Source organism: Psammomys obesus, unplaced genomic scaffold (genome assembly GCF_907164565.1).
Source record: "Psammomys obesus unplaced genomic scaffold, mPsaObe1.curated_primary_1811, whole genome shotgun sequence".
In the NCBI taxonomy this organism is placed as follows: Eukaryota; Metazoa; Chordata; class Mammalia; order Rodentia; family Muridae; genus Psammomys; species Psammomys obesus.
The window spans coordinates 18,951-46,869 of NW_026595380.1; the positions used below are offsets into that span (position 1 = coordinate 18,951).

Here is a 27,919-nt window from a genome sequence, read left to right on the forward strand (position 1 = left end):
ACTGTGATGACAATGGACTAAACCTCTGAAACTGTAAGCCAGCCCAAATTAAATGCTTTCTTTGATAAGTGTTATCATGGTCATGCCATATTTCCAGCAATAAAACACTAAGACATCACCTTACTTCTGTCAGGACATTACGGTTAATTAAATAGCAAAATGTTTGTTTTTCTCATCACAGTAAAATGTGCCTAAATGAGTGTTAACTGCAGCTGCCAAAGCTGGGTGGCAAATGATTCAGAATGAAATAGCAGAGTTAAAAACAATAACACATTTCTCATTTCATTTGAAAGGAGGGTTTAGAGTAGGGCCCTGAAAGGTCTTTAAAGACACATTTCAGCGAAACAACACCGAGATCTATATACATGTTTACAAAAATCACCCACTGACTGTGACTGTGGCCAATCCCATACCAAAATGCACTATAAAGCAGGTCCCTTTGAACAGCAGCTCATGGTGTACTTTTGGTTATCTGTGGTGAGGAAAAAAAAAAAACAGGCAGTGGTAAATCTATTTGGGCTCTGGAATGAATGCATTTTATATATAATTCTTTCTTGGCAGGAGACTTACCTTTCTAATTATGTTCCCTTTAGGCTATTATTAAAATCAGTCTGCATTTCCTAAGCATATGCTAGTGACAGTCACGGTAAGTAAGGTCTACCTGAGATTAAGTGCTGAAAATACATTATCAATCAATCATAGAGTGTATGTGTGGGGCTGTGTGCACACCAGAGCCTCTTCTAGCACTGCCACACAAGAAACAGAATGAGAAAGGATGAAGTTCTTACAAAAAGGCTTTTCCAGAGATGCAAGTACAAGATTATGGAATCCTTCTAGAGTCATAATCTCCTTAGGGGTCATGTATTATGAATTTTTCTCCGGTAAGATTAATGAATTTTTCTTTCTATTGCTCTTGGGCATTTTAAAATAATTTTCTATCAACTTGTCAAGAAATGCCAAAAATAAAGCTATGTGTGTGGCTTAGAATGCTTATGTTCAGAAAACGGAACATATTAACATGTGCAAAACCCTGGACTCTCTCCCCACCTGCGGAAGAAAGGAAAACGAGGACGGGTGGATAAGAAAGCCAATAGGAATTAGGAATAGTGATATGGTTTCAACTATACATGGGCGGCAAGAGGGATCACTTGACCCAAGGAGCTGAGGGCCATCCTGAGCTAAACAGGAAGGTCCCATCTTAAGAAAAAGATATGTCAAAAGTACATTGCACTGTGTAATTCCACACATGAATGTGTTAAAAAATAAATTTCTGTAGGTTTCACTAATAAATGCTGAGCTCAGAAGTCTCTTCAAACAGTGATCCATAAACATTCAATTTTACACACACACACACACACACACACACACACACACACACACACACACACCCTGAATTTGTGTACAAAAATAGTTCCTTAAACTTGGAATGGGTAACTTCATGCAATAACCAGAATCCATTTACGTATTTTCCTAGTACTCTGATCTCCATTCTGTGTGGTGACTGATAATGCTTAAAGCATCAGAAGCTTGAGAAAGCATTGAGAGGGTACTTTATACTATAAAATCAAAGTACATTCCAGGTCATAAGAGCGCCTTCAATCCATTCCCAAACATTGCTAGTTGTGCCATGTTCTTCCCAATAGTTTTGGTTAGTGTTGTCTCAAATGATAATAACAAGACTGAATCTTAACACTAATGTGGTGCACTTGAGTTGTGGTTGAATCATTCCAAATGGCCTATCTTCATCTGAATATTGGCTTCTTGAAAAACAACAGAGATGATCCATGGTCATATGCACTAAAAATCGACATATGGCGCCTGTGAAGAGTCATATTCCTTGTGTAAGAGTCCTTAAGTTACTCACGGATCCCTTATTAGTCTTCCACTATCAATATATTTCAACTAACGTAATTAGGAAAATAAGTGTGACATTCTGATGTTCTTGCCCTCCATGTGTGCCACCATATTCAGTTTCTGGGGTGCTGGAGATGGAGTGCACGGCTCTCACACATTAAGGTGGGCAAGCATTCTATCAACTGAGATACATCCTCAGACCCCTCGAACTAGTTTTAAAAGTACAAATGGGTTTTAGAAGAATAGTTTAAAACTATAGAAACTCAATTCATGAGGTTATCATAGAATGCAATTACATTTTCCCCAGTAAGTTCTGGGCTGAATGTTTTGAGTGATTTTTTGTTCCTTCCAGGAAGGCAAGATGTATTTTTATATTTGCCAAACAATGAGATCTCTCTCTGTCTGACTCACATGCATACACAAACAGAGCCGTTCCTCTAGTACAATGGTTCTCAAGCTTCTTAATGCTGTTACCCTTTAATGCAGTTCCTCATATTGTAGTGAGTCCAACCATTATTTTCATTGCTTCTTCATAACTAATTTTGCTCGTTATGAATCATAATGTAAATATATGATATGCAGGATATCTGATACGCGATCCTGTGAACAGTTCGTTTGACCCCCCAAACAGCTGCAATCCACAGGCTGAGATCTGCTGCTCTAGTGGATCTTATGTTTAATTTATTAAACTCTTCCACTATGGAAATAAACATATCTTTCAACACAAAATAGGATGTAGAATTATTTGTGGCACCATCTACACTTATTTTATTATTAGATATAGTATCATAAGTGACAACTTATATTTCATGTAAACTTTTAGGTCTCTAAATAGTCTAATTCAATTTTTAAGGTGCAAAACAATTCTTTGCAGTTCTTTTACTTTTATTCAAATAATAGGCACTCACTCTTTTAAAATACATAATCTGAGTTATGATTTTTTTCTTTTTACTTGCATTCCTTCTGACAATCTCTTCCATAACTTTTCCCTTAAGTGTAGAGTAAGTGAAGTGTTTGAAAGAAAATGACTTTATAAATAACTTCGTAAAACTCTGATCCTTTGCATGTTGCTAACTGTGGGAAGTCAAGGTCTGCTCATAAGGCTTTTATTATGTTTCATACTCCAAACTCTAAAGGTTTTCAAATATTCAACTTGCCTTTATTCCCTTTTTTAGGGCAAGGGGTGGTGGTGGTGATGGTGGTGAGAATAAGCCTGCCAGCTGTTGAGAAGCCAAAAGTTGTCCAGTCAGGCCTAAATGGAAAAATCTATGATTTGTTTATTTCATAGCTCAAGTTCAAAAGCAAGAGACAATTTAAATAATAAAAGGGGAACAGGGGGAAATGTAAAGAAAGAAAACAAATCAGTAAGCATTCAGAAAAAAAACTTCAAGAGTATTTAATTCGGAAAACGTTATTGGTTTGGAGGACTTGATTGAAAGAAAACAGCTGGGCAGAGTTCAGGTTTTAAATGAAAAACAATCTAACAAGGTCTAAAGGGATAACTCTTTGAGCTGTATTTTAGAGACCAGATTCATTTCTACCAAGTAAAAGTTATAGCAGTCTAAGCTAAAAAGGAAATTCTTCACAACTGAGGTACTTACTCTCAGCACATTTTCCAAGTTCTCACAAGGCAGCCCAGCTATTTACAATGTTTTTACTCTTATATAAATGAAGCTGTTTTCTGTGATTTGCTTAAAAAAAAAAAAAAACAAACACTTATACACACCAGCCAGAATATGCCTATTTTATTAACATAGTGCTTTAATAAATAACTGGCTACTTCTAATAAAATTAAGCCTCTGTTTACAACAGCCCCCAATATTTCATTTTGACCATTCTGTAGAATTTGGTGTAAAAACTTGAATGAAATGTAGACCCTGAGCTATCAAGTAATTATTCTTCGATATAAAAATAGAGATTTCCTCTTCAGCTGAAAGATTGAACAATAACATGAAACCACCTCTTTGTGGGCTTTCAGTTCCGTAGAATCCTGGGGTCTAAATGACTTTTAGAACAGGAAGAGACTTGCATGGTTGTAGTCTTTCTGAAGACTTGAGAACTCATTTTGAAATGATCTGCTACATTCTCCGGGTTTTCTGACTGGTCATTTGCATACAAGGAAAGAGCTTCCAAAGGGGCAAGGCAGTGGACGGTCTTTGGCCTAGAACAGTTAGGGCCTTTGCCAGTTCACCCACATGGCTAAGTGTCACTGAGAAGATGTGCATTTCTCAGCTTTACTGACCCCCCCATTCTTCCCCCAAAAAACAGCATATGAATCTCTGAATACCTAGTTCTCCTCTCAGTGGGGCTCCTTGACTAGGATGGATAGCAGAACGGCTGCAAACACTCTGAGCCCTTCATTTAACTGATCAAAATGGAGTAGCAAAAAAAAAAAAAAATCAAATTTGATAACCTTACGCTCTTTAAAAAAACTGGTACCTAAAACAAACAAACAAAAAACCAATGCAAATATATACACAGAGACAAGATATCTGCTCAAAAGGGTGTTGACAGCTATTCCCTGAGCCCAGGCTGTACCCCAGTTCTGGCTAGCTGCCAGACAGCTCTGTTTTATGGCACTCTTTCCAGAGTGGTCAGTGGGTCAGAAATCTGGATCACTCTAACACAGGGGACCAAACTAGACTGTGGGTCTCTTGCTACTGCCATTGCGATTTAAAAACAAAAACCGAAAAACAGAGTGTCAGCATGGGTACAGAAACTGGTATAGTGTGACTTCCTAACTCGTCTAGTTTTTACTAAACACGTCCAAGGCCAAGTGTGTGCATGGGGTAAATGGGGCATCCTGAATGCCTCTCATCTTTCAAGGGAAGACTTCATCAAGAATCTTTTATTTTCCTGGCTGGGGTACACATTAAGTATGGGTAGGTTCAAGAAATCGAGCTGCGTGGGATTCAACTCAATCCAAATGGGTGGTCTGCAGTCTCTTCCAGCCCCCAACTATGAAAGAGGTCTAAATCTTTCCTTGTACTGGTGAGAATACAATTTGGCAAGTGGCTTAGAAGGCCACTTGTGCCTTCACATTCTGACCTAACTTGAAAGAGAGAGAGAGAGAAAAGAAAAGAAAAGAAAGAGGAAGAAAGAAAAGAAAACCCAAAGTATTTCCACTTCTCTCCACATGAGGCAGCAAAAATAACAGGGATAAATGGAAATTTTACGGCTTGTTTGGGCTTTTTCTTTTAATAAGATAACATGATAAATAAACCTGCTTCTGTACAGCTATTTAATATTTCAGAAATACGTACATGTTACATGCCAAGAAAGGACCCTGGTTTTCTTGTGAGAAACAAGGTGAAATTATAACGGGAAAAGAAAAACCCCACAAATAAAATGAGAGAGAAAAAAACAAAAAAACAAAACAAGAGTGATAAGATCACAAATGCACAACTAACTACAGTTCTGTACCTACACTGTTAGCCAAGTTTAACACGACTCTGAAGGAGCAGGAACAAACTTCAATGCAGGAGTTCCTGCTGTCCCCAACTGAATGAGAGAAACAAAGTCAACAAGGCTTAAACCAGTGGCCACATTGTAAAAACTGTACACTTTTGTCCATTCATTTAAAAAAACAAAGTCATTAGGATGGTCAAAAAGTGAGAACTGGTGCCTTTTAGCTTTCTGATGATGTACATTATTACTCAGAGTTTGACAGTTATCTCCATTCTCTCTGCCAAACGAAGACCAAGATGCAAAGGACAGTGAGGAGGTAGGGCTTTGCCTCGGCATGGACGCCGACATTCTCGGCTTTCTCATTGACACTCTTCCCAGCATGGTCAGTGGCATTGAACTCAAACTCTGAAGGGCACTGTTGGTATTCACATCCACTTCCACTTCCTTCTCCACTGCTCTCATCACCTACGTTGAAAAGACGAGAACAAAGATTTCATTGCACAGATTCTCGCCAAGTCGGATGAAAGCCAATCCCGTACTGAAACATCACAAAGGCTTACTGATATCAAAGAAGTCCACATCATTTCCATTGTAAGCATTCTTCATTTTACTGGTCATAACCCGAAGGGCCATGATCTGACGAAGGATCAGTATGTCCGGTTTGCTGGTGTCAACCTGGACTTCTGGGTTATTGCCCTGGTTGGCTAATCCATTTCCTGTTACTGCAAACAGGTACCTAAAAAGTAAGAAATGAACCCGTTAAAATGACAGGTGAGTATAAGAGATCAAAGACTTTGCTCAATTTTAGGATCTTCGCTGAGCATGGTGGAACAGTTCTTCCATTTATAATCAACTCTTAACTGAGAATGTGTAGTTTTCTGTGATCTGACTGTGACCATTGTGAAAGTGATATCTTTTTTGTAGCAAGTATTCTGTCAAATAAACCACCTTCTGAATGGGTGCTTATCTCCATCAGAGAGTGTGCCACAGTGGAACACAGAATCACCAAGAAAGAGAATGTAACTTTTTGAGAAGTGGTGCTTTATAAGGTCAGGCCCCTGAGCCAAGGGCCACAGGCACTAAATGCTTTTTTTTTTTTTTTTTAATAGCCCTTAATATTGCAATAGAATACTGGCAAATGTAGTCCTTTTTAAGTATCTGGGTGCCATTTTTAAACAGCTAAATGGTAAGGGATATCTAGAAACTTTGTGTCATCAACACATACAGTGAGCTGCTTCTCTTTGGGAAACAATTGAGGAGTCATCTTGGAAGGGCCACCAGGCACCCAGGTTGGGGGAGGCTGCTACTTCCATAGCAGAGGCTGACCTGCTTTTTCCCTTGCCGTTCCAGCAGTCATCCTCATTGCCATTTCCTGCTGCCATCCTCTCATCATTGCAAACAGTGCTTGGCAGGGAGGACCAGAACTTCTTAGCTTGTTTCAGTTTTTCCTTGACATCAGTAACCTACAGAAAAAAAAAAAAAAACAAACAGGAAAAAGGTCCAACCTTGTACAAATGTAAAACTACCATGTGTGATCCCAGCACTTGGGAGTCTGAGGAGGGAGCAATGGTTCAAATTTGAGGTCAGTGGTGTCTGATGTACATGGAGTTCCAAATCAGCATGGTATACAAAGCAAAACCAACTCCATTTTTGCCAGTGGTATATCCACTGACAAGTTGCCCATGATTCTGTAAATAACTCTTCACACTTGCTTCTGAAAGCAAGCCTAGTTGACACACACACACACACACACACACACACACACACACACAATCAGAAGGGAGACTAATTAAGAGGACAAGAAAGGGTAATAGAAATGAATATGATCAAACCACATTCATATTTAAAACAAACCATAGGGCTGGAGAGATGGCCCAGTGGCTAAGGGCACTTGCTGTTCTTGCAGATGACCTGGGTTTATTCCTAGTACCCACTTGATAGCTCACAGCTACCTAGAACTTCAGTTTCAGAGGATCCGATGCCCTCCTGTGCCCTTTCCATTTACTAGGTATACAAGTGATACACACACACACACACACACACACACACACACACACGCACGCAAACAAAACACTCATACACATGAAGTAAAATGATAATAAAAACCACAAGCAAGCAAACAATGTTACCATAAGGCCATCTCAAACAACTAAGTGAAACCCAAACTACTTATGGATATACCTTTTGGTCATTTCTAAAGATCTCTGGAATTATATGCAACTCACTGTTTCAGTTATAGGCTGAAGAAAAATATAAAGGCTTTACACTCAGAAACAATCTCTCAGAGGAATTGACAGGAAATTCTAAAGGAGCTACCTGGATCCACTGCCCACCTCCTCATGGGACTGCCACCTGAAGCCCACCCAGCCCTTACCCTGGAAACACAGTCTTTTCATCCCAGGCTTTGTTCTGAATCAAGTATCCACCATTACACAAGGAAACTTGACTGGCATTATTCTTCCTCCTTTTACATCAGCGTCCTGTCAAGCTACCTGCTCTGCATTCCCTCCTGCTACTGTAATAGCACTCCCAGGTTGCCATAGCGTGCTGCCAAATATACAATCTGCCTCTAGCCTATCATCCTAGCCTACCACAACATCTTTTCACCTTACATTAGGAAGCCTAGACCATGTGGCTCTCTGCCCGCACCTCACTTTAGCTTTAAAATCCCATATACTAAAACATATCATGGATGTTTCTTAAATATTTAAAATACAACGAAGACAAACTACATCAAGGTTCTTTTGCTCTATGAAGACGTTTACTTTGAGAAGGTGATTAGGAAAGAGTAGCCAATGGTAAAGACACTTTTTCTGCCCAAGTAAGGACTTCCAGAGGGACCTCTTCATTTGCTTATGTACAAGATGAACATGGTCATGTCTGGACCTTTTGTGTATGGTGCAAATAATGTGTTATAAATTGGCATTATTTTATTAGTCAAACAAGTAAATCCATGCATGACCTTAACAAGTTAATGTTGTCATATAAAATCAAATTCAAGATTTTCAGTTGTTCAGTTATGAAGCTATTTTGGCACTGACTAAGCAGCTTAGACTAGCACCCTCTCCTTTGGTTGAGGCCTTTTGAGACCAAAGCCCTGTCTCATTGCCCTGAGCTTCCCCTTGTGCATAACCTAATAGTGGGTATATAACAGATGCTCAGTAAACACACAGTGACATTAAAGAAAAAGTATGGAGATGACACTTGTTACAACCCATTTCCTTGACTATAAAGGAATGTTCCGCAGCAGAAAATGAGGCACATTTATTGCCGTACTCAATAGAACCAGACAAAAAAGTTAGCATGTAAGACTCACGCTTCTATGCCTTCCAACAAAAAGTTCATCTTGGAGCAAACGTTTGTAGTTCTTTGCCATTAAACACCCCCATTCCTGCTAAAGTGCTCACCAGTCGGTCCAAACTAGTGCCAGCTGCTGTGGTTGGGCGTTGCTCTGGATGATAAGGTCTGAATCGAGGACTGAAGGCACTTTCAGAGAGGGAGCGAGAAATCCGTCCAGCTGGGAGAGGCTTTGGAGGCCCACAGCCTTGGAAAACCTGCAGAGGAAGTCAATGAATTTCTATTAGGGACGGAATACAAGACACAGGGGTATCCCTAGCTGTCCTGCCCAGCATCCTGCCTTCAATACCTTCTGAGACACTTGCACACTATTATCCTGCATGTTCATGATAGCATCCGAAATCTTCACATCGATGGGATCCATAACTGACTCAATGTTGAAAGGGCCCTCCAGCCTCTCCGCCACCATCAGCATGGCATCTAACACGGTTTGGAGAAAAACAATACAGCACAGAGAGTAAACCGTTAGCTCAGATTTGTGTATCAGTCTCATCATTTTATTGTCTTCGTTTTCTTGAGAGAAAGTGAACAGATTTTTTTTTTCAGTTTATTCATATTTTCTAGTCATTTTCATGATTTCAAATTGCATCTGCATGTTATATATCAGTAGCATGGTAAAGTATGAAGGGGACAGATGAGTGCTTTGTTCTGTGGCAAGGCAACTCAATGAGGAACCTTCCATTATTTGGATTATTCACTTCTTCGAACGTCAGCCAGTACCCAGCTGACACCCTACGGCTGGGGACAGAGTAATATGTCCACTCTCCCATACACTTCCCTGGGAATTTTTCCTTTTAGGTTCTATTTACGAGAGTTGATACCATAAATCAGTTACAATCCTGGCATACGGATGCTTTGCTTCTTTTAATAAGACATTTCAGATCCTCAAGCGCCGAGCTGGATAATAGAAATGGAAGTGTTCTGGAAATTCTAATGACTTCAAGTAATGAAACTTTGAGTCATGCCATTTAGGGGTTAACATAAACTCATTTTTAAATGTGAGGGTCTCAACCGATTTAACAGTAGTATGAATGCCTTTTTGCAGTCTAGTGAAATCAGGAGACAAAACACAATGCACAAAAATTGTTCTTTTGTGGTTTGTACTTTCACTGATACTTGCAAGTCACTTTTTGATTTCAGAGGAAAGTGGCATTTTCTTGCAAGTACCGGATTCCTTAAAGAAAACAAGCTGTTTCATTTTGTTTTGTTTTTTGGGTTTTTTTGGTATATGTACTTTTGGGGATTTTAAGTTGGTATTTTTTTTCCTGATACTTGTACAAGAGTAGAACTCTTCTAAACAAAATCCACTCCACGGAGAAAAAAGGATACATAATTATTAGCAAGCACTAAACTTAATTGTTTTCTGTTTTATTATTACTAATTTGTGTGCGGTGGGTGTCTGTCTGCATGTAGGTATGTGCAAGTGAGAGTGGGTGCCTGAAGAACCACAGTTGTCTGATCCCTTGGAGCTGGAGTATAAGGGCACCTGGCCTGGGTGATTGAAACCAACTTGTGTCCACTGGAAGAGCAGTAAACAGCTGAGCCCCAGCAGTGAACTTTTAAATGGGATTTTCTCCTTTACACTCCAGTGCTAATGAATGACAAGGGAAGGAGTTAGATCTCCATTGTCAACTCCTACAGATACTTCAACGTCAAGAACTAGAAAGGAGTATTCTTTTTCAGAAGGCTGGGTGGCCTCTTACCTGCTAGCCCAGCTGAGCTGCTATGTAAGCTTTCTAGTGCAGAAAAGGCCTTAAATATCAGCATATAAATGAAATCAAAGTCAGTCATCAACCTTTTACCTTCAACCTACAACAAATGCTACACTGCATTTTAAGGTGTGAAGTCATTTCTCTAAACTACAATTCCAATGTCACCAACCAATGAACGGATTTCTGTGAAGTGCAATGTTTTAAAGTAGTCAATGAAGTTTCAGACTGCACTGTGGGAAGTACCAATGATGTGATGCCTCTAACCTTTACGTAAAGGCTGACAGCATGAATATGCCATTGTACCAGAGGAAAGAGGAAAACAAATGCTTTTGATGTGCTAGTGAAAGGCAACTTTTGCAAACAAGTGGAGCACAATGTAAATGTGTTCAGCACTGTCAAAGTGTCAGGACCGCCACATACAGAAAGCACATTCCTTCGCAAGCCGACAAATTGCTGCGTCCAAATAAAATATTATGAATAGGTAATAAGCATCTCAAATTCAGAGGTTGAAATGGAGGAGAGGTTCATGTTGTACTTACTTATTCCCCTAGTGGTGAGGAAAGGCCAGATTGCTTGCTAATGTGTTGGTGAAAGACTGAAAGGAATCATAAACCCCAATTTGGCATCTTTGTAAACTCAAGAGATGTTGGCCATACACAAGGGCCTGGGAATGGAGATGGAAACCGGGCCTTTGTTGGAGCTGGTGCCATGGCGTTGCGTGCTGCGCAGCTGAAGAATGCAACGGAGGAGGCATTCTGCCTGTGGCTCACAGCCCAAAGCCAAAGCTGTCTCTAACCCTGCAGGAAGTTATGACTGGCCATCTATTGGCTCTTCTATAGCTGCCACACCACCAATCCACCCCTCCCCCAAAAAATGTCAAGAAAAATCTATAGATGTCTGGTTTTGGTGTTTTGTTTTTCTTCTGTTTTATAGAGGCCACAAGTCTCATATGCATGGGCGTTTCTCTCTCGCTCGCTTTTTTTTTTTTTTTTTTTTTTTTTTTTTTTTTTTTTTTTTTTTTTTTGCTATTGCCTCCCACCAGGAACTGGCTGGTGTCCCTGTCAGCAATTCCAGTACTAAATTACCATTGGCAGCAAGCAACATATGACATTAATAGGGTTGGCTCTGAGTCAAATGAATGTTAACAGAGGCACAGTATGACAGACAAGTTGAACCTAAGAATAATGTATGATTTTCTGAAAAGCAACTTCTTTTGGTGGTAGTGGAAGGACAGGCATTTGTTTTGCTTTGAAAATTGAAGGCTAGTCTGTTGTAAAGGTGAGTTTCCAAAAGTATTTCCAATATCTGGACCCAAATTTGGTCCCATCCTGATGACACAACTTCAGCATTTAGAACTTGTAGTGAAAGACAGATGCAGTTGTGGGTGCAGGCAGAGCCCACTGGCAAGGCTGACTTGAAAAAAAAAAATATCCCTGCTCTATTGCAGTAAGAGTCTTGAGTCTGGTCCAACCACAAGACCAACTCAAGGCACTGGTCTAAATGCTCCCTCCCAACTCACCCAGAAGAGCATCCCTTTCTTGGGAATCAGCAGTACTGGGAAGGGACAAGTAAATGTAATTGGGATGAGTATGATCAAAAACATTATATGCATGTATGAAAATGTCATATGAAACCCATTATTATATATAATTAACATATGCTCATAAAAAACAATGCTGAAAAATAAGTATCCCCCTTCTCACTAGGGAAAGTGATTCCTTTTTCATTGTGTCTCCAATAAATGATCAGAAGCCCACATCTTTAGCCTCCCAACCTGACTGGAACAGCTGAATGCATTTTCCTAACTTAACCCCAAGGTGTGATTTTAAATGGATAAAACAAATCCTTGACTATTCAGCAACTGTGTAGTCATTTTAACAGCAAAGAAAAATTCCTCAGAGACACAGACAGACAGACAGACACACACACACACACACACACAAAACATGTATGTAACAAAGATTGAATTCTACAACCATGGAGGAAATTAATTAAATCACTGTGAAAAAAAATCCATGAAAAAGAACAGGAGATTAACATGTCTATTATGCTTGTTGTTTTACACCATCTTATTAGGAATAAAGAGTAGTGTATCCATCCATTAAAAAGGTTTATATACAAGTACATACTATATCACTCCAAAAAGAATCATTTAAAATAGCTGTAGAAAATCAATTCCAAAATCTCATCCATTTCCACTTCAGTTTAGTTTTATTTCTTCACAGACAGCACATGCAATTTTAAAAATACACTATAAGAACCTCAGCAGCAAACTAAAGCTGAAAACATTAATTAAGCTGGCCAGAGTACTGTTTTGATCTGTAATGTGTTAGAAAAGCTATAGAGAAATTTGTAGTTTAATACATAAATGTGAGAGGGTCTTGGTAGTAGTTACTGTTGGACAGGCTAAAATAACAGAACACAAGGTAGGAAATGTCCTCGTGCTGCCCTAAAGGTGCCTAAGTAAGAAAAGAAGTAAAGCTCAATCATTGTCACCGCATGCCAAAATATTCCCTTGTCCCAGAGAAAAGCCTACTATGTGCAAAAGTTAAATAATGCTCCACCGTCCTTCTTTAAGAACAAATTTAACTAGCTGTGGCACAGTTCAGCTGTAATCCCAGTCATCTGGCGGCAGAGGCTGGAGGTCAGCCTAGACTACATGGCAAGGAAAACAAAACAAAGCAAAGCAAGCAAACTAAAATTAAAAAAGAAAAACAAAACAAAGTACACAACCAACCCAAATTGTAATTTATGAAGGAAAATTAGGTGAATTACAAATTCAACAATTGCCTATGGAGAGGGGCTAATGGGGAAGGGGGGTAAGGGGATGACCTTACATTGTAGGTCACCACAGTGAGCTCCCAAATGAGGTCAGGTCACTGTGATATCCTTCCCATTGGGGTCACCATATCATAGTCCCCTAGGTAGGAAAGGAAGCAAAGCTTCCTGGCCTATGGAAAATACCATAGTTTTTATTCCCATAGGAAATTTATGATTTCTTCCCTGGTTTAATTCTGGGCATATCACATCATTTGTGTTTGTGTGTCCTTAGGGTTTTATGCCTCCCCTTTCATAAGATTCTACTTTTCTGTATGAAAAATATTTTTAACAGGGTTTCCAACTTTGAGGTATTTATGCCATAATTGTGCTTAAGTGCTTAATATTTACATGGGAGTAAATATGGGAGTCAATTTATTGATGCACTTTCAAGCAGATGTAATGTGGCAATTCATTCTCATTCAGTCTAAAAAGAATTTTCTTACTCCAAATCCCTCTACAAAAGAAAGAAAAGAAAGAAAGAAGGAAGGAAGGAAGGAAGGAAGGAGGGAGGGAGGGGGGAGGGAGGGAGGGAAGACAGAAAGGAAGAAAGGAACAAAGGGAGAAAGGAAGAAAGGAAGGAGAAAGAGAGAGAGAGAGAGAAAGAAAGAAAGAAAGAAAGAAAGAAAGAAAGAAAGAAAGAAAGAAAGAAAGAAAGAAAGAAAGAAAGAAAAAAGATTAAGACCCCCACACAACAAACAAAATGAAACAAAGCAAAACCAGGGCAGCAAATTACATGCATGCTCCCATGATGTGAGAGATTTAGTGAAAACGTGGTTCGTATGCAGACATTTTAATGTGCAATTCTGGAAATGTGACCAGGGAATGGGAGAATAAACTGTTCACGTTCCATCAATGCGAGGCCTTGTGAATTCCAATACTGACCATGGAGGTTTCAGGACTGATGTACACACTGGGTGCTAAAGTAGATGACTGTTCCATGTTTACATCAGGCTTGTGTCTTCCCCGAAATCATAATTTGCCCTTCTCAGAACCTAGCTAGTTTGCTTAGAGTGCTGTCTGGGTTCTAGTAATGTTTTCCTAAGTGGGAAAAATACTCAACAGTCCTACTTTCTAAATAATCAGAGGAAGACTCTGTCCACTCACATTAAGAGATTCTACCGTGGCCAAGTTCCCTGCATAAAACAAATCCAGCAATTTTCCCCATCAATGTACTGATCCAATGATCAAATGGGTATCTGGCCCGTTTGCCAAAGGTTTGGTTGCAATGCAAAGAAAGGACAGCGCTTGTGTGCATCCATGTACACGTGTGTGTGCACACTTCAGGTTCCCCAAGAATGCTACCGTCACCTTATTTTTTTTTTTCTTTAGGACAGGGTCTCTCACTGGCCTGGAGCATGAAGCTTAGGATGGGCAGGCTGTCTCTGCCTCCCAAGCCTTGGGAGTGCTTTTTTTTTCTGATCCTGGAGATCAAACATGGGCTCTTTTCTAGAAACAAACAAGCACTTTATCAACTGAGCCACCTGCCCAGCCCAAGAGACAATCTTCAAAGCTCTACTTTCATAGCTCTGTGAAGACTGTACACCGCTGTGAACATGAGCACAGTCCTAGGATGGGGACCAAAACTGAGCTTTTCACACAAAAGATCAAAAAGATGCCTCTGTAGCATTAAAAGTAGGTGTGCCTAACAGTCTTCTGAAAGGGGACACTGACTTGAAGTGCTGATTTTACTAACGTCAAAGTACTACTTGTAGCACAGACTGGACTGTGGCCAACATCTAACACTAAAATGAATCGAAAATTTCACAGATGGCAATCATGACAGTCCCTGTGGCCAGAAGCGGAATCATCTCTAGCAAAACAAATACATCAGTTGCTTGCTCACCTATGAAATTGTTCCACTCAGAATCGAGGTCTCCTTGGTTGGCCAAACAGCCTCTCATGATGTTTGAGCAGTAGTTGTAACAGGGCTTCACAGTGACCAGGCCCCGGCAGTGGGAGCAATAGATCATCCTCAGCAGTGCTTGGGTGCACTGGGCTGTGGGGTTCACCTAATGTGTGACAAGAAAAAGAAGTAAAGTCATGGATGAGTTAAGAGACACCACTGACATTGTAGCATCAACCATGAACTTAAGGATGAGTTAGTACTGTTCCCAATTAGGAAGTTGCCTGTAACAGAAGTGGATCAAGAATGAGATGAGCCAAGCGGAAGACAGGTGCTAGAAAGCTGGAATTAGAGTTGGCATGAGTACTACATTTGTTAGTGCTAGTGCAGATGGAACTCAAGACCTTGTGTTTCACTTTCTCCAGCCCGCCATTGCTTTTCGGTGCCAGATTGAAACATGCGTACAATTTCTCAAATACTGACTGTAAGATTGCCCTTTACACCTTCATCCCCAACTGTGTTTCCTGTGGATACCTTGTGTACACTGTTCTATGCTCCAAACTATGCAGTCAGTGAAGAGAATATATTCTCTAGGGAAAGGTATGAAGAACGTTAAACTTTGCAGGGTTTGCTAAGCAGTCAAACAGCAAAGATAAAAACCCTACTGAAGTCAGACTAGGTTAGCCAACCTCAGCAGAGAAATGGCATTTACTGTCATCTTTCTAGTTCTGCAAGATAAAATTGTTTGGGATCATGAAAGAGCCAGTTCCGCTGTGTTGTTCATTTCCATCAGCAGTTAGAAAGGATCACAGCTAGGTATCAAGTGCTATAGCACTTAACTGAAAGTTCCTGACCTATGCTCTCTGCCCTCTTCTCTTCTAGAGCCTTTCTTGGAGGATTAGTGCACTCTTTACTGTCATCATCAACTAGTTCTTCAAACATAGATTTTTAGAAGCAGGTTCTATCACAGGGAGCAAATACATCCCAGAGATGCTATGTGTCATTGGGATGCTGGGTGGCATTGGAACTGCATGTCACCTGCTCTGGTGTGTTACTTTGGGTATCACTTGTCAACAGTACCCACAGGAATAGGAACAAGACATTAATACTGTCAGTCTCCTATCTGATATGTATTCTCTCTCTCTCTTTTACACACACACACACACACACACACACACATACACACACACACACACACACACACACCCTTCTCTGGCTTATTTCCAATGGAACTCTAGCATAAAAGGGGAAAACAACAAGATGGTAATTGTATACACTAAAATCAACATTCTCTACAAAGAGTTAGAAGTTTTCCACAGTCTTAACCAGTCCCAAATGTTTTCCTAAGCATTAAATTAGTCCCTTTAACTGTGTATTAGTGTACAGTAAAATTCTGGCTGACCAATGTCCTTGAGGGATTGGCCCCTTTAGATAACTAGATTTTCTGGATAGCTAAAAGTTCATTCCTTTGGAGTCACTCATTATTAGGACTTTGATACTCATTCACCTCTCATGCTACAGATGAACAAACAAACCTCAAGACCAAAGGGTGCCCAAGTCACACCGGAAGGGGCCTAGCCTAACACCAGTGATGCCGCTCTCACACTGCAGAGATAAGCACATGCAGCCAATGAGATTAAACAACCTGCTGACAGACACCCTCCCACATTTCATTCCAGTATCACACCTTATCAAACACACCGACACAAAGATTCCCCAGATGTGTCACGTTTTCCTGCTATCATAAACAGAAGATAGCAAACTCTGTTCTTAGGCAGTGCTTCTTTTCTTCTTTATTTTTGGTTCCAGTCCACATCAGAGAGACTGCTAAATGGCTGGATCTTAGCGATGTAAAGGTTACGTAAATGACTTATAAAGCCCCACGATACAGCTGGATGTGTTAGAGCATGCTTCTAATCCCAGACTTGGGAGGCCGAGGCAAAAGGACAGCAAGTAAAAGTCAGTCTGGGCTAAACAGCGAGGCCCTGCTTTAAAAAAAATAAAATTAGAGAGAGAAGAAACCAGCAGAGGAAGAGGAGGAGGGATGAAAGGAGGAACAGGAGAATTATGAGAGAGTACTTGGCATGTTGAACATTATTCTTAAGAGCCAATAATGTCTTGGTGTCATAAATGTAGAAAGCTAAAGTGTCAATAAGTAGATAGGGAGCATTCAATATGTGCCTGGGATTATTCTGTGAGATATCAAGATAGGTGAGAGTTTTTTATTAGAATATGAAACCTGTTCTATAGAACACAAAGAAATCCCAACATAGAACAGATCTTTAAGAAGTAAACAAAAATGTTCAAGTCAGATAATTAGATTCAAGAAGCAGTTTCCAAAACACTTGTTCTATTATTTATTTTCATGGAGTGGGGGAGATAACTCTAGGAAGCAAGCTAAATGAGTCTGGTAAGTTCTCCAGTTTAAAATCAGAGACCAAATGAAATGACATGACACAGTGTTTAGTTTAAGGAAGATTGTGGAGCTGGGTTTGGCAACGTTTTGCAGGCTTATGTTCTACATGTGATTTGTTGCATAACTACTAAAAATGATCGCAAGGTACTTGACTATAAGATGCTATGGGAACACGAAATAATACCACAACTGTAAAGAGAGATGGAAAAATTGTAAGAATACCGGGACAAAAGAACAAGTTAAACACTAAAGTTAGAGAGAGAGAGAGAAAAAAAAAAAGAAGTGTTCTTAATATTCACAGTCATAAATCAGACCACCACGTACTAGTTCACATGAAGGGAATTCAGGGCCTGGGAAGTAAATCCCATGTGTTAGATGAGACCATAGTATAAAGGGAAGAGTTTTGTTTGTTAAAAACAGCTAAAAAAGTAGGAGTCCCCACAGGACCACCCTCCAATCTGGAAGATATTTCAATAAACTAGCATTCCAGGCTTTAGGCCCCAGCTTGACCAACCTACCCAAGCCTCAATGGTAGATGCAGTGTAACAAGGATGGACTCTTCATTCTAACTCTGTAAAATCCCCACCCCTCTGGGCTACAGCAAGTGGCTATCTCTTCTGGAACCCCAGAGGACTTCTTAGTAAAAGGTAAAGTAGGTCGGTAAAAAGTCAAAAGTGTGCTAATCAGTACAGAAAAGAAAAGGACATCTAATAATGTGTGTCTCGCGGTGCATTGAAAATTCTCCTCTGGAGTCTCTGACAAAAGCCCTATGCCCTGTTGATCCAGTGATGGTTCTTGGCTGCCTGTCACACAGTAACAGGCCATGCCCTGCAAGATGCTTTTCCACAAGTTCCCAGTGGAGTATCTACACTCCTGGGTAGGAGTGAAAGGTCGGATCGTTCTCATACATATAAAATGTCGTATTTTATTTTGGGACTCGGCTGGCCTTGAACTCAAGAGATCCACCCTCCTCTGCTGGGATTAAAGCAATACGCAACCACACCTGGCTCTGGGACCTTTTTAAAAGAGAAAATCAAATTCACGTACATTCTATTCCCTGGTGACCATCTCCCCTCCCCTACCCCCCCCAAAAAGAGCCAATAAATACCGCCTACATTCTCTCTAAAACCTACTAACATAGATTTACTTTGTAAGTCCCCAAACCAAGTAGCAGACCATGCAACATGGGGACTAATTAAAAGAGCAATATACTCCAAAGTCTCCCTTTCCTCCTCCGTTACGTATTTATCCTCTATGGCACAGCATGCCACTTCAAATGCTCAATCCAATTGTTACTTTGGAGCACATCTCTTGACTAATAGTTGTTATGTTTTTTTCTTTCATTCAGAAAGGTCTGCTGAGTCCAGATGTTAATTACTCCCAGAATCCTTAGGGCTGGAATAAGAACATGGGTGGAGCTTTATGATTATATTTCAAAAGACGTCACTATTTTTAAGACTTCTATAAGGGATCTAGCTATTTCTCAAAAGCTTATGAAGACAGAACTGGAAAAAAAATATATATATATACCTCCCATCTATCTTTGAACAAAAATATGGTTTAAAAGCACTCAGAAAGAACATGCCTGTTTAGCTTTACAGTTCTCTGTCTGTCTCTGTCTCTGTGTATGTGAGAGAGAGACAGACAGACAGATATGGGGTTCTTTTGGTAAGTAGGAGAGCTGAAAGCTGAACCTTGGACACAGGTAGTCTGGTTCGAGAGAGCATGCACTTCACTTCCTTGATGTCCAACATTTTTTGTCAGTGATGAGAATCAAATGTAGGTCTCACAAATGCCAGGAAAGTGCTATGCCCCAGATGCCTTGTGGAAAACCTAACCAGCTTCTTTGGAATCAAAAACTATAGGAAACGTGAGGGCAGCAGAGGGCTTCTCAGACTTCACACACTATCTGCCACACTTGGTGAACACTCAAGCTACAGGGCTGGATGCTTTCTACTGATAAGGTGTAGTTTTTCATGTTTCCTGAAGAAATGAATCAAGTTTGATGTTAGAGGGCAATTTAGGACATGACTATATGGAGTAGTGCATACTAGATACTTGGAGGGGAGAACATATTGTTTAATAAAATAATAATGACTTACTGAGTGCCAGCACCATGCCTTGAAAACTGTCCAAGCTGCTACAGGGGTGAGCAAAGAGATATAATTATAGTGTATTACTCACCAGCCCTGCTAGGAAAGGCTTCAAAGGCTCAAGAAAGCACCACTGGACATGGTAGAGGGAAGTTCACTTGGCTGGGGGATGCAGATGAGTGGCAGAACACTTGCTTAGCAAGCACAAGACCCTGGCTTTTATCCTTAGTACCATCCTAAGCTCCCCCTTTAGCAAAACAAACTGGAAAACACCTCATATTTTATCTAAGTTCTGAAATTTTGAAAGAACTGCAGCTAAGTGTAGCAGGGATAATAAATTCCTACCAGGAAGGATAAGGTTTATTGAAGAAATTGTGGTACTTTTACACAATGGAATACTACTCAGCAATTAAAAACGAGGAAATCATGAAATTTGCAGGCAAATGGTGGGACCTAGAAACAATCATCCTGAGTAAGGTATCCCAGAAGCAGAAAGACACACATGGTATACACTCACTTACATAGACCTTTAAGATAGGATAAATATACTGAAATCTATACACCTAAAGAAGATAAATAAGGAAGAGGACTTGGGGTAAGATGACCAATCCTCACTTCGAAAGACAAATGGGATGGACACTGGATGTAGGAGAAAACAAATAACAGGACAGGAGCCTACAGCACAGGGCCTCTGAAAGACTGCCTAGCAGTGTATCAACGCAGATATTGAGACTCATAACCAAACCTTCGACAGAGTGCAGGGAATCATATGAAAGAAAGGGGAGTTAGTAAGACCTGGAGAGTATAGGAGCGCCACAAGGACCAAATATATCTGGGCACAGGGGTCTTTCATGAGACTGTTTCTCCAACCAAGCACCATGTATAGATATAACCTACAACCCCTGCTCAGATATAGCCCATGGTAGCTCAGTGTCCAAATGGGCTCTCTAATAAGGGGAACAGGGACTATTTATGACAGGAACTCAGTGGCTGGCTCTTCGACACCCCCCTTCCCGAGGGAGGAGCAGCCTTGCTAGGCCACAGAAGAGGACATTGCAGCCAGTCCTGAAGAGACTTGATAAGCTAGGATCAGATGGAAGGGGAGGAGGACCTCTCCTATTAGTGGACTTGGAAAGGGCCAGGGAGAAGATGAGGGAGGGAGGGTGGGATTGGGAGGGAAGGAGGGAGGGGGCTACGGCTGGGATACAAAGTAAATAACCTGTGATTAATATAAAAATTAAATAAATTAAAAAAAAATAAAATAAAACTAAAAAAAGGTTTATAAAAGAAAGAAGGGAAGGAAGATTACAGTTGTTCACTTTTGCTAAAGACGGTGTGGCTTCTTGACTGAACATTTCTGTACGAACTCAAAACACCAAACTCAATTTTAGCCATTAACCCACAATCCTGATACATAAATATCCAATTTCCAAGACTCTTAGAACCTTTTACAACTGGCCAATGGTTTTCCCCAGTAGTAAGACAACTCCAGGAAGCACCTCAGAATGTACCATAGTAAGGGCCACTGGGGGAGACATTCATTTACTTTCTAACTTCATTTAAAAGTATTCATTGTGGGCTTCCAGTGGGGTTAGGGAGGTCCTGGGTCCCATCTTTAGAGCTGAAAAATGAAGAAAAGAGGTGGGGGGAGAAGAGAAAAAGAGGAGGAGGAAGAACTACCCCCCCTCTTGGCCTTCCTGAGCATATATATGTATCATGACATCTGTATGCCATATCTGCTATAAAAGGCCTTCAGAGAAAAGTCTCCTTGGCAAAGCCTCTCTTTTTAAACATAGATTGAGCCTTTCTACCAAATAACCTGTATTTTCCGAGCACCACATTAAAAACTCCAGCGAGCAGCCTGTGAAAGGAAAAAAGTGCTGGAGCAGAACTCTTCCCACAGCCTGGATTTCATTTCAGAAATTCACAACGAGCTTTAAGCCACATTACACAGCGATGGCAGTCAGCGTGCTGCACCCAAGTTAGAAACACATTGCCTTGTACTTTGTTCCAGCTCTGAACATGCGTTTGTCGCTGTGCACTTCCCCCCGCCCCTGCCTTTTTTTTTTTTTTTTTCACAGCCACTCACACCAAACAGAAAAGGTCTAGATTTTCATCTGTTGCCTGGTAACGTAAGTACCCAATAAAAACAAAATGAAATATTGTGCCAAATTATGGTAGGAGAGGGAGATAGGAAGCCCACACTTGCCGTGGGATATGATGAATTTATTCACCAATTTCCTAAGTCATTTCAAACTCAGTATACACACACATACACCACACACACACACACACACACACACACACACACAGAAAAGATAAGACGTTCCTTGCTGTTGATCTGATAAGAAAAATTTCAAAGCATAATATATAGACTAACTTGCCTTCACTCAAGAATGTTTGTTGGCACATTGTAGACAGAAGCTGTCCAAATACCTGAAACTGTCTTATTTTTTTTTCTGAAAGCACTAGACTCATTTATGCTCCCATAAATGAAAGACTCTACATTTTTGTTCTTTTTCAACTTTGCAGTACTTCTTACAATGTATGTGGTACTATTACCTAAGTATATTTTCATGCAGGTTCATCAAGCGTAACTCCCCATACCTCACTAACCCCCTTTCTCACTCTTTTCCCTTCCATTAGTTTCCTTTTGACCCCTAGACAGTTTCTCTTCTACTATTATGTCATAATTGACGTATCTATAGACAATCTAGAAAACACAAAGCAAATATCTAATATTTGTCATCCTAAGATTGATTTAATTCACTAATATAATTATGAGTATTTGCAACCTTCACTTATCCTGTCTCTTAGTACATCTATTTATCCCTATCCCCACCATAACTTGAGTTCTACCATGCCCTCTGCAGGCATAGCCTTTATGTCTAAGTAAAAAAAAAAAAACAAAAAACAAAAAACTCTTTATTGTGTACTTGAGAATCTTTTGGATATATGCCTATATGCCTAGGAGTGGTATGGCTGGATCTTGAGGGAGTGCTATACTTGGGAGGGGCATATGCATGCAGAGGGTGGAGGAAGGGAGGGATTGGGATGGGAGGAGGGAGAGAACCACAGGGGGGATACAAAGTAAATAAAGTGTAATTAATAAAGAAAAGATAATAATAAATAAATACTACTAAAGGAAGAATGAAAGTTCATACTTGGTTTCTTAAAAGCTTATTTACATTTATAATGATGTGGGAAAACATCAAAATACTGTACTCAGAATCATTGGCGAATAGAGGGAAGTAAAAAGGAATCCACAGAAACTGTTTTCAAGGCAGGACGGTCATTCATGTATCTTGAAGTAAAGTACTATTGTCTAATTATAGTCTCTGTAGTTTAAGGTGCGGGTGCAGACACAGACTCATTACGCCAGTGTTAACTGAAACCATGAGAATGTATCTCTTTGGCAGAAGAGCTATTAATTTTCATGGTGCATGTAACCACTTGTGCATCTCTTAAGCCCCACAATAGAATCCATCCTTCCAGGCAAAACTGCTGCTACAAGCAGGTAAGTAAGAAATGCTTCATGAACCACGACAGATAATGATGGAATAAGGAATACAAAGATGCCTAGCAGCAGGATGCTCTGGAACCATCTGTTACTAACTAAGGGGGTATCTCTGCAGTTGGAACTCTAAGGCTCCGAAGTGTGGCTGACACTGCTGGGTCCAGCAAATGTGAAGCGAGGCAAAAGTACCTCAACCAAGTAGTTCCCTTCTCTGGAAGGAATGGAAGCTTCTGGTGCCAATGGCCCTTTCAAGGGCTTTGTGGTGACCAAATTGTTCATCTTGGAAGTGCAAAAAGAAGCCGGAAAAACAAGGTGTCATTCACTTATGAAGAGAAAGTGAGGCCTAGTGCTGTCGTGGCGCAAGCCTGTAGTCCCAGCACTCTGGGAAGCAGAGGCAGGCAGATCGCTGTGAGTTCAAGGCCAGCCTAGTCTACAAAGCCAGTCCAGTCCAGGACAGCCAAGGCTACACACAAAAACCCTGTCTTGGAAAACCAACCAACCGACCGACCAACAAAATAAAACAAAACAAGAGAAAGGGAGGCCATTTCTGAGTTAAGCACTCAGCAGGCAGCCCAAAGCCAGACTGCTTTTCCAGATCTCTTTGCAGCCAAGTGGTTTGGGTCTCCTCAACTGGCAAATACATTTTCTACTCTGAAAGGCCATATTCAAGCTAGAGGCCATTAATTTTATTAGGCACCTCAAAACTACGTATGTTTAGTTGTTCTTCCACAGAAACTGCACTTGGGCAAGGATTAGCAGGTGAAGAAACCTAGAGACATGAAAAGAAATTACTCAATATAAAACTGGTAGAGAATCCTACTTATAAGTTAATCATATGGATTTTTTTTTACTTAACTTGAAATATGGTTTTGACAGTCAGCTCATTCACTACATTTCCCATATAATGAAAGTTTAAATGCTTAACAGAGAGCTACACTCTCTATATAGCAATACAATGCATATTTTCCCAAGTATGCAAATATGCCTGGCATACTGCTACATAGGGTTATCCCATACAAAATAGATTTGGTGTAACTCTTATTTTGGCATCTTCAGGAACTGATTTAATATCTATATGTGTTTTACCACTGTATTATTAAATAATATAAACCAACTTACTTGAAGGTATTGGTTTCAAATCAGTCAAGTCCAGAAGTTGTTCAATACTAAAGCCAAAGAAGTCCTATTATTATATTACATTATTATTATTATTATTATTATTTACTAGTTTTCAGTTACAAACATAATACTTAATGTAGCCTGATGATGCTGTTTTTAGCCAAATAACTGGCAAATAATTTTTGCCCTGTGTAAGTTAGATGACATAGCCTGCATTCTCTGTATTTCTATACAACTATGAACTGCCTTTTAGGAAGTCTTAAGTATAAAATGAATATAGAACAGAGCTCAATTCTGAATCAGAAATTCTGAAGGAGTTATGTTCAAAAAGTTGCTTTTCTTCTTCCCTAAAACTAATGGTAGAACTCATATTTGGTTAAAGTAAATAAAGTATCTTTTAAACATTTACTTAAGGCTGTACGCTTCAATTTCGTAATTGAACGCTTAAATGTGCACAAAAGACATGGGCACACATGTATATACAGGAAGTTCCACTATACATTGGCTCCTTCTTCCCCATTCATCTTAGAATGAACATGAAGAACTGCCAAAAGAGAGCAAAAGTGTTGCGTGAACCACTATGCCAATGACATGGGCCTCAAAGAATGGCATGCTGTGGACTGCTTCCGGACTGGGACCTAAGTATCTCCAAGATTAAAAATTATTGCTGCAGTTGACAGAAGCATAGAGCTGACAATGACCTCAATTAACCCATCATAGATTCACCAAAATTTTGCCACTGACAATGAACATGGCAGAAAGAAATGGAGAGGATGAACAAAAATATTCTGCAAAGAGATTCCTAACAATTTACAACCTGGAAATGAGATGCTATTTTCTAATTCCAACCTATCAGCATCTATTTTCTGTAACATTTGAGTCTTTAGACTCACTTGCTTCACTCTCGTAAACATAAGCTTCCTCTGTAACTAAGGAGATAGTACATTCTGTGCACTTAGTTGCTCATTAACAGTTCATGGTCCCTGTTGCCTGGTTATGTTCGTTAATAAGCATCTGTTGGTTTAGACAGTAAGTGCCTTGGTTTGGGTAATAAATTACACCCATAATACCTGCAGATGAACTGCCTGTGACAGTCAATCTGGTGGGGATTTTAGTATCTGTAAGCACTGTTCAGTGTTCATGCTGGCCTTTTGTCCAATCACCAAAATAACTAAATGGCACAGGGTTTTGAACAGTACCTTATAAATTGGCTCTCCACTTGGGGGTCTAAGTTTAAGAGCCCCAACAGCAGTCTGGGAAAGATAACTTTGCTCCAGTATATATGTTTCTTACCTGGTACTAAGTCATAAAAGATGTATCGGTTAGGATTCTATTGCTATGATAGAAACATGATTAAAAGCAACCTGGGAAGATTTGCCTTACACATCCTGGGTCGCAGTTCCCATGGAGGGAAGCCAAGGTAGAGTACTACCTACTGGCTTGATTTCCATAGTCTGTTCAGTCTGCTTTCTTTACCAGCCAGGATCAGCTGCCCGGGGGTAGCAGCACCCACAGTGAGCTGGGCCCCCCCCCCACACGTTAGCCATTAAGCTCTGAACACTCAACACCTTCTCTAGTCCCAAATTCCAAGATGTTTCACATAAGTGTAGTAGTGCGAGGTCCTTCAAAAGTGTTTGGGCGTAGCTGGTCTTTGCTACTTTGTGGGTTCTTCTTTTTCCCACTCTATCCCCTGCCCCAGTTTCGCCCCCTAACACTGGTATGAGGGAAACAAGGGCATAGAAGGGAGAAGAATTAGGAAAATCCTTGATTCCAATTTCTTTCCTTTTGTTTCTTTTTGACCACAGTTACTAGCAAACCACAACCAACCTCCCTAAATGACCAACGGCCAACCACACCCACACACTCCCTAATGGGGCTCTAGCATTTATACACCCTCTGAAAAGTTCCCATAATTCCAAACAATCACACAATCGCAGAAACTATCAACGGCTAGCAAAACCATGCATCTGCTAGGGCATGAGGCGAATCATAGCCACCTGCTGCGGACAGTTTGAAGCAGCTCCACATCCCCACACCAGGGATTAAAAATAAAAACATATTCTTATACTATTTCTGTGTTTTTAAAGAAACCAAAAAAAATTCTTACTACATTCAGGGGCTTAAGGGTACAGTTCAATGGCAGAGTACTGGCTAAGAATCTGCAATGCCTTGGGGTTCTGTTCAGTGTTATAGAAACAGAAAGTTGGAAAATCTCACTGAAGGGTGAACCATTTTCACTTTGAAGTCTTGCTCAAAATCCTACTGCAGGAAATCTAGGAGAGCAAAGCATCTCGGTGGCAGTTAGAGTACAGTTGCTCAGTCTTACAAACAGCAATACAAAAAAAAAAAAAAAAAAGCACCTTTCCCTTTGCTTCACTTCATGGAGACTCATGAAGCCCCTTTTAAGGTGTTTCTATGGAACATTGAAAAATGCTGGTCTAATCCAACTCATTTTGTTTACAGGAGGTTCATTTTTTTTCACATATTACAATAGTATTTTCTATACTGGTAATGCTATAGCAAAGTCACAATCAAAACCTAAATGGTGCACAGTATTGTTATGAAAGCTCTAAGCACACTTTAAAATAAGGAAACAAATTCTCGTGGATACTGATGATTTACTAGTCTGCAACTAGTGGGCTGAAACAGTCATTCAAAATAACTAAGCATGGAGCCTCGTGTATACGTGTGTGTGTGTGTGTGTGTGTGTGTGTGTGTGCGCGCGCGCACACACACGCATGAGTGTGAGAGAGATTCTTTTGTAAGAAAACTAAAAACGGAGGTTAATTTGTTAGATAATTTTTAAAATTAAGATTTTGGAGTCAATGTGCATCCTACTTAAGAACAGCTACCACGGAAACTGCAGAAAATAGCAATGATATATAAAGATGCTCATCCCAGCCCTAGTGAGTAATTTTAAACAGTACTTGCATACGGCCAAAGTGTGGGAGGTGAGAGACCAAGAAAAGATTCTTACTGAGCTAATGGAACACTAATGACTTGTTTTCGAACCTTTCTCCAATCCCCTCTTGAAACCAAACTAACCAAAACTCGAAACACAGAATACACACAGAGAACTTACCACGGAGACTTTGCTCACTACATCCCTTGCAACTGCTAAGCCTTGAGCGAAAGTCCTGGCGGCAACGAACGCACGTGTAACCTGGAGCTTCAGTTTCCGAGGGACATCTCCAAAGGGCTTCAACTGCTCTGTATATTTGCTCACACATTCCAGGTAGTCGTCTGTAAAATGGTACTGGGAGTTCACCAGGCGGAACATGCGCTCCAGAAGGCGAGCCCAGAAGTCATTTAACATTTCTTCCAGGTTCACATTTCCCGCCACGTAGTAGCGCTTCAACTCTACAAATAGATCTTTAAATAGCTCTGAATTTTGCATGTATAAGTGGCCATATGTCTTCACAAACATATCATTCAGGGATTTTTCTGCATTTTCAAGTAGTTCTTTGAAGAATTCTAGAAAGAAAACCAAAAAAAGGGAAGGGGGGAGGGAGAAAAAATGAGAAAGGCTGTTTTCTAGAAATCAAATAACTGAATGAGATAAACTGAAAAAAAAAAAGAAAAAACTGTTCAATTAAACTGAAAAGTATGTTTGCATATAAAGGGCACTTCTTCCTAAGAATTTGCATTTCAAATCATTTGTCAATGAAAAGAAGCCCATGTCACAAAGTTACCCTTTCATAGATGTCTGCATCCAAGAAAAGGACGAAAGAAAATTTCAATCAGCAGCTTCTCAGGAATCAGTATAGCATTCTGAAATCC

The 27,919-nt window shown here is 40.2% G+C and overlaps 1 protein-coding gene across 1 annotated transcript; it reads right to left on the minus strand.

Moving 5' to 3' along the window:
- Positions 1 to 2,583: 2,583 nt before the first annotated feature.
- On the minus strand, positions 2,584 to 27,613 carry LOC129685728 (glypican-4; the record flags this gene model as incomplete). The annotated part of the gene is made up of 7 exons (XM_055619240.1): positions 2,584 to 5,727; positions 5,823 to 5,998; positions 6,589 to 6,725; positions 8,670 to 8,816; positions 8,909 to 9,039; positions 14,995 to 15,160; positions 27,222 to 27,613. Coding segments are annotated over 7 exons (1,352 nt in total), but the record flags the coding sequence as incomplete, so codon positions are not given.
- Between the last annotated feature and the right edge of the window lie 306 nt (positions 27,614 to 27,919).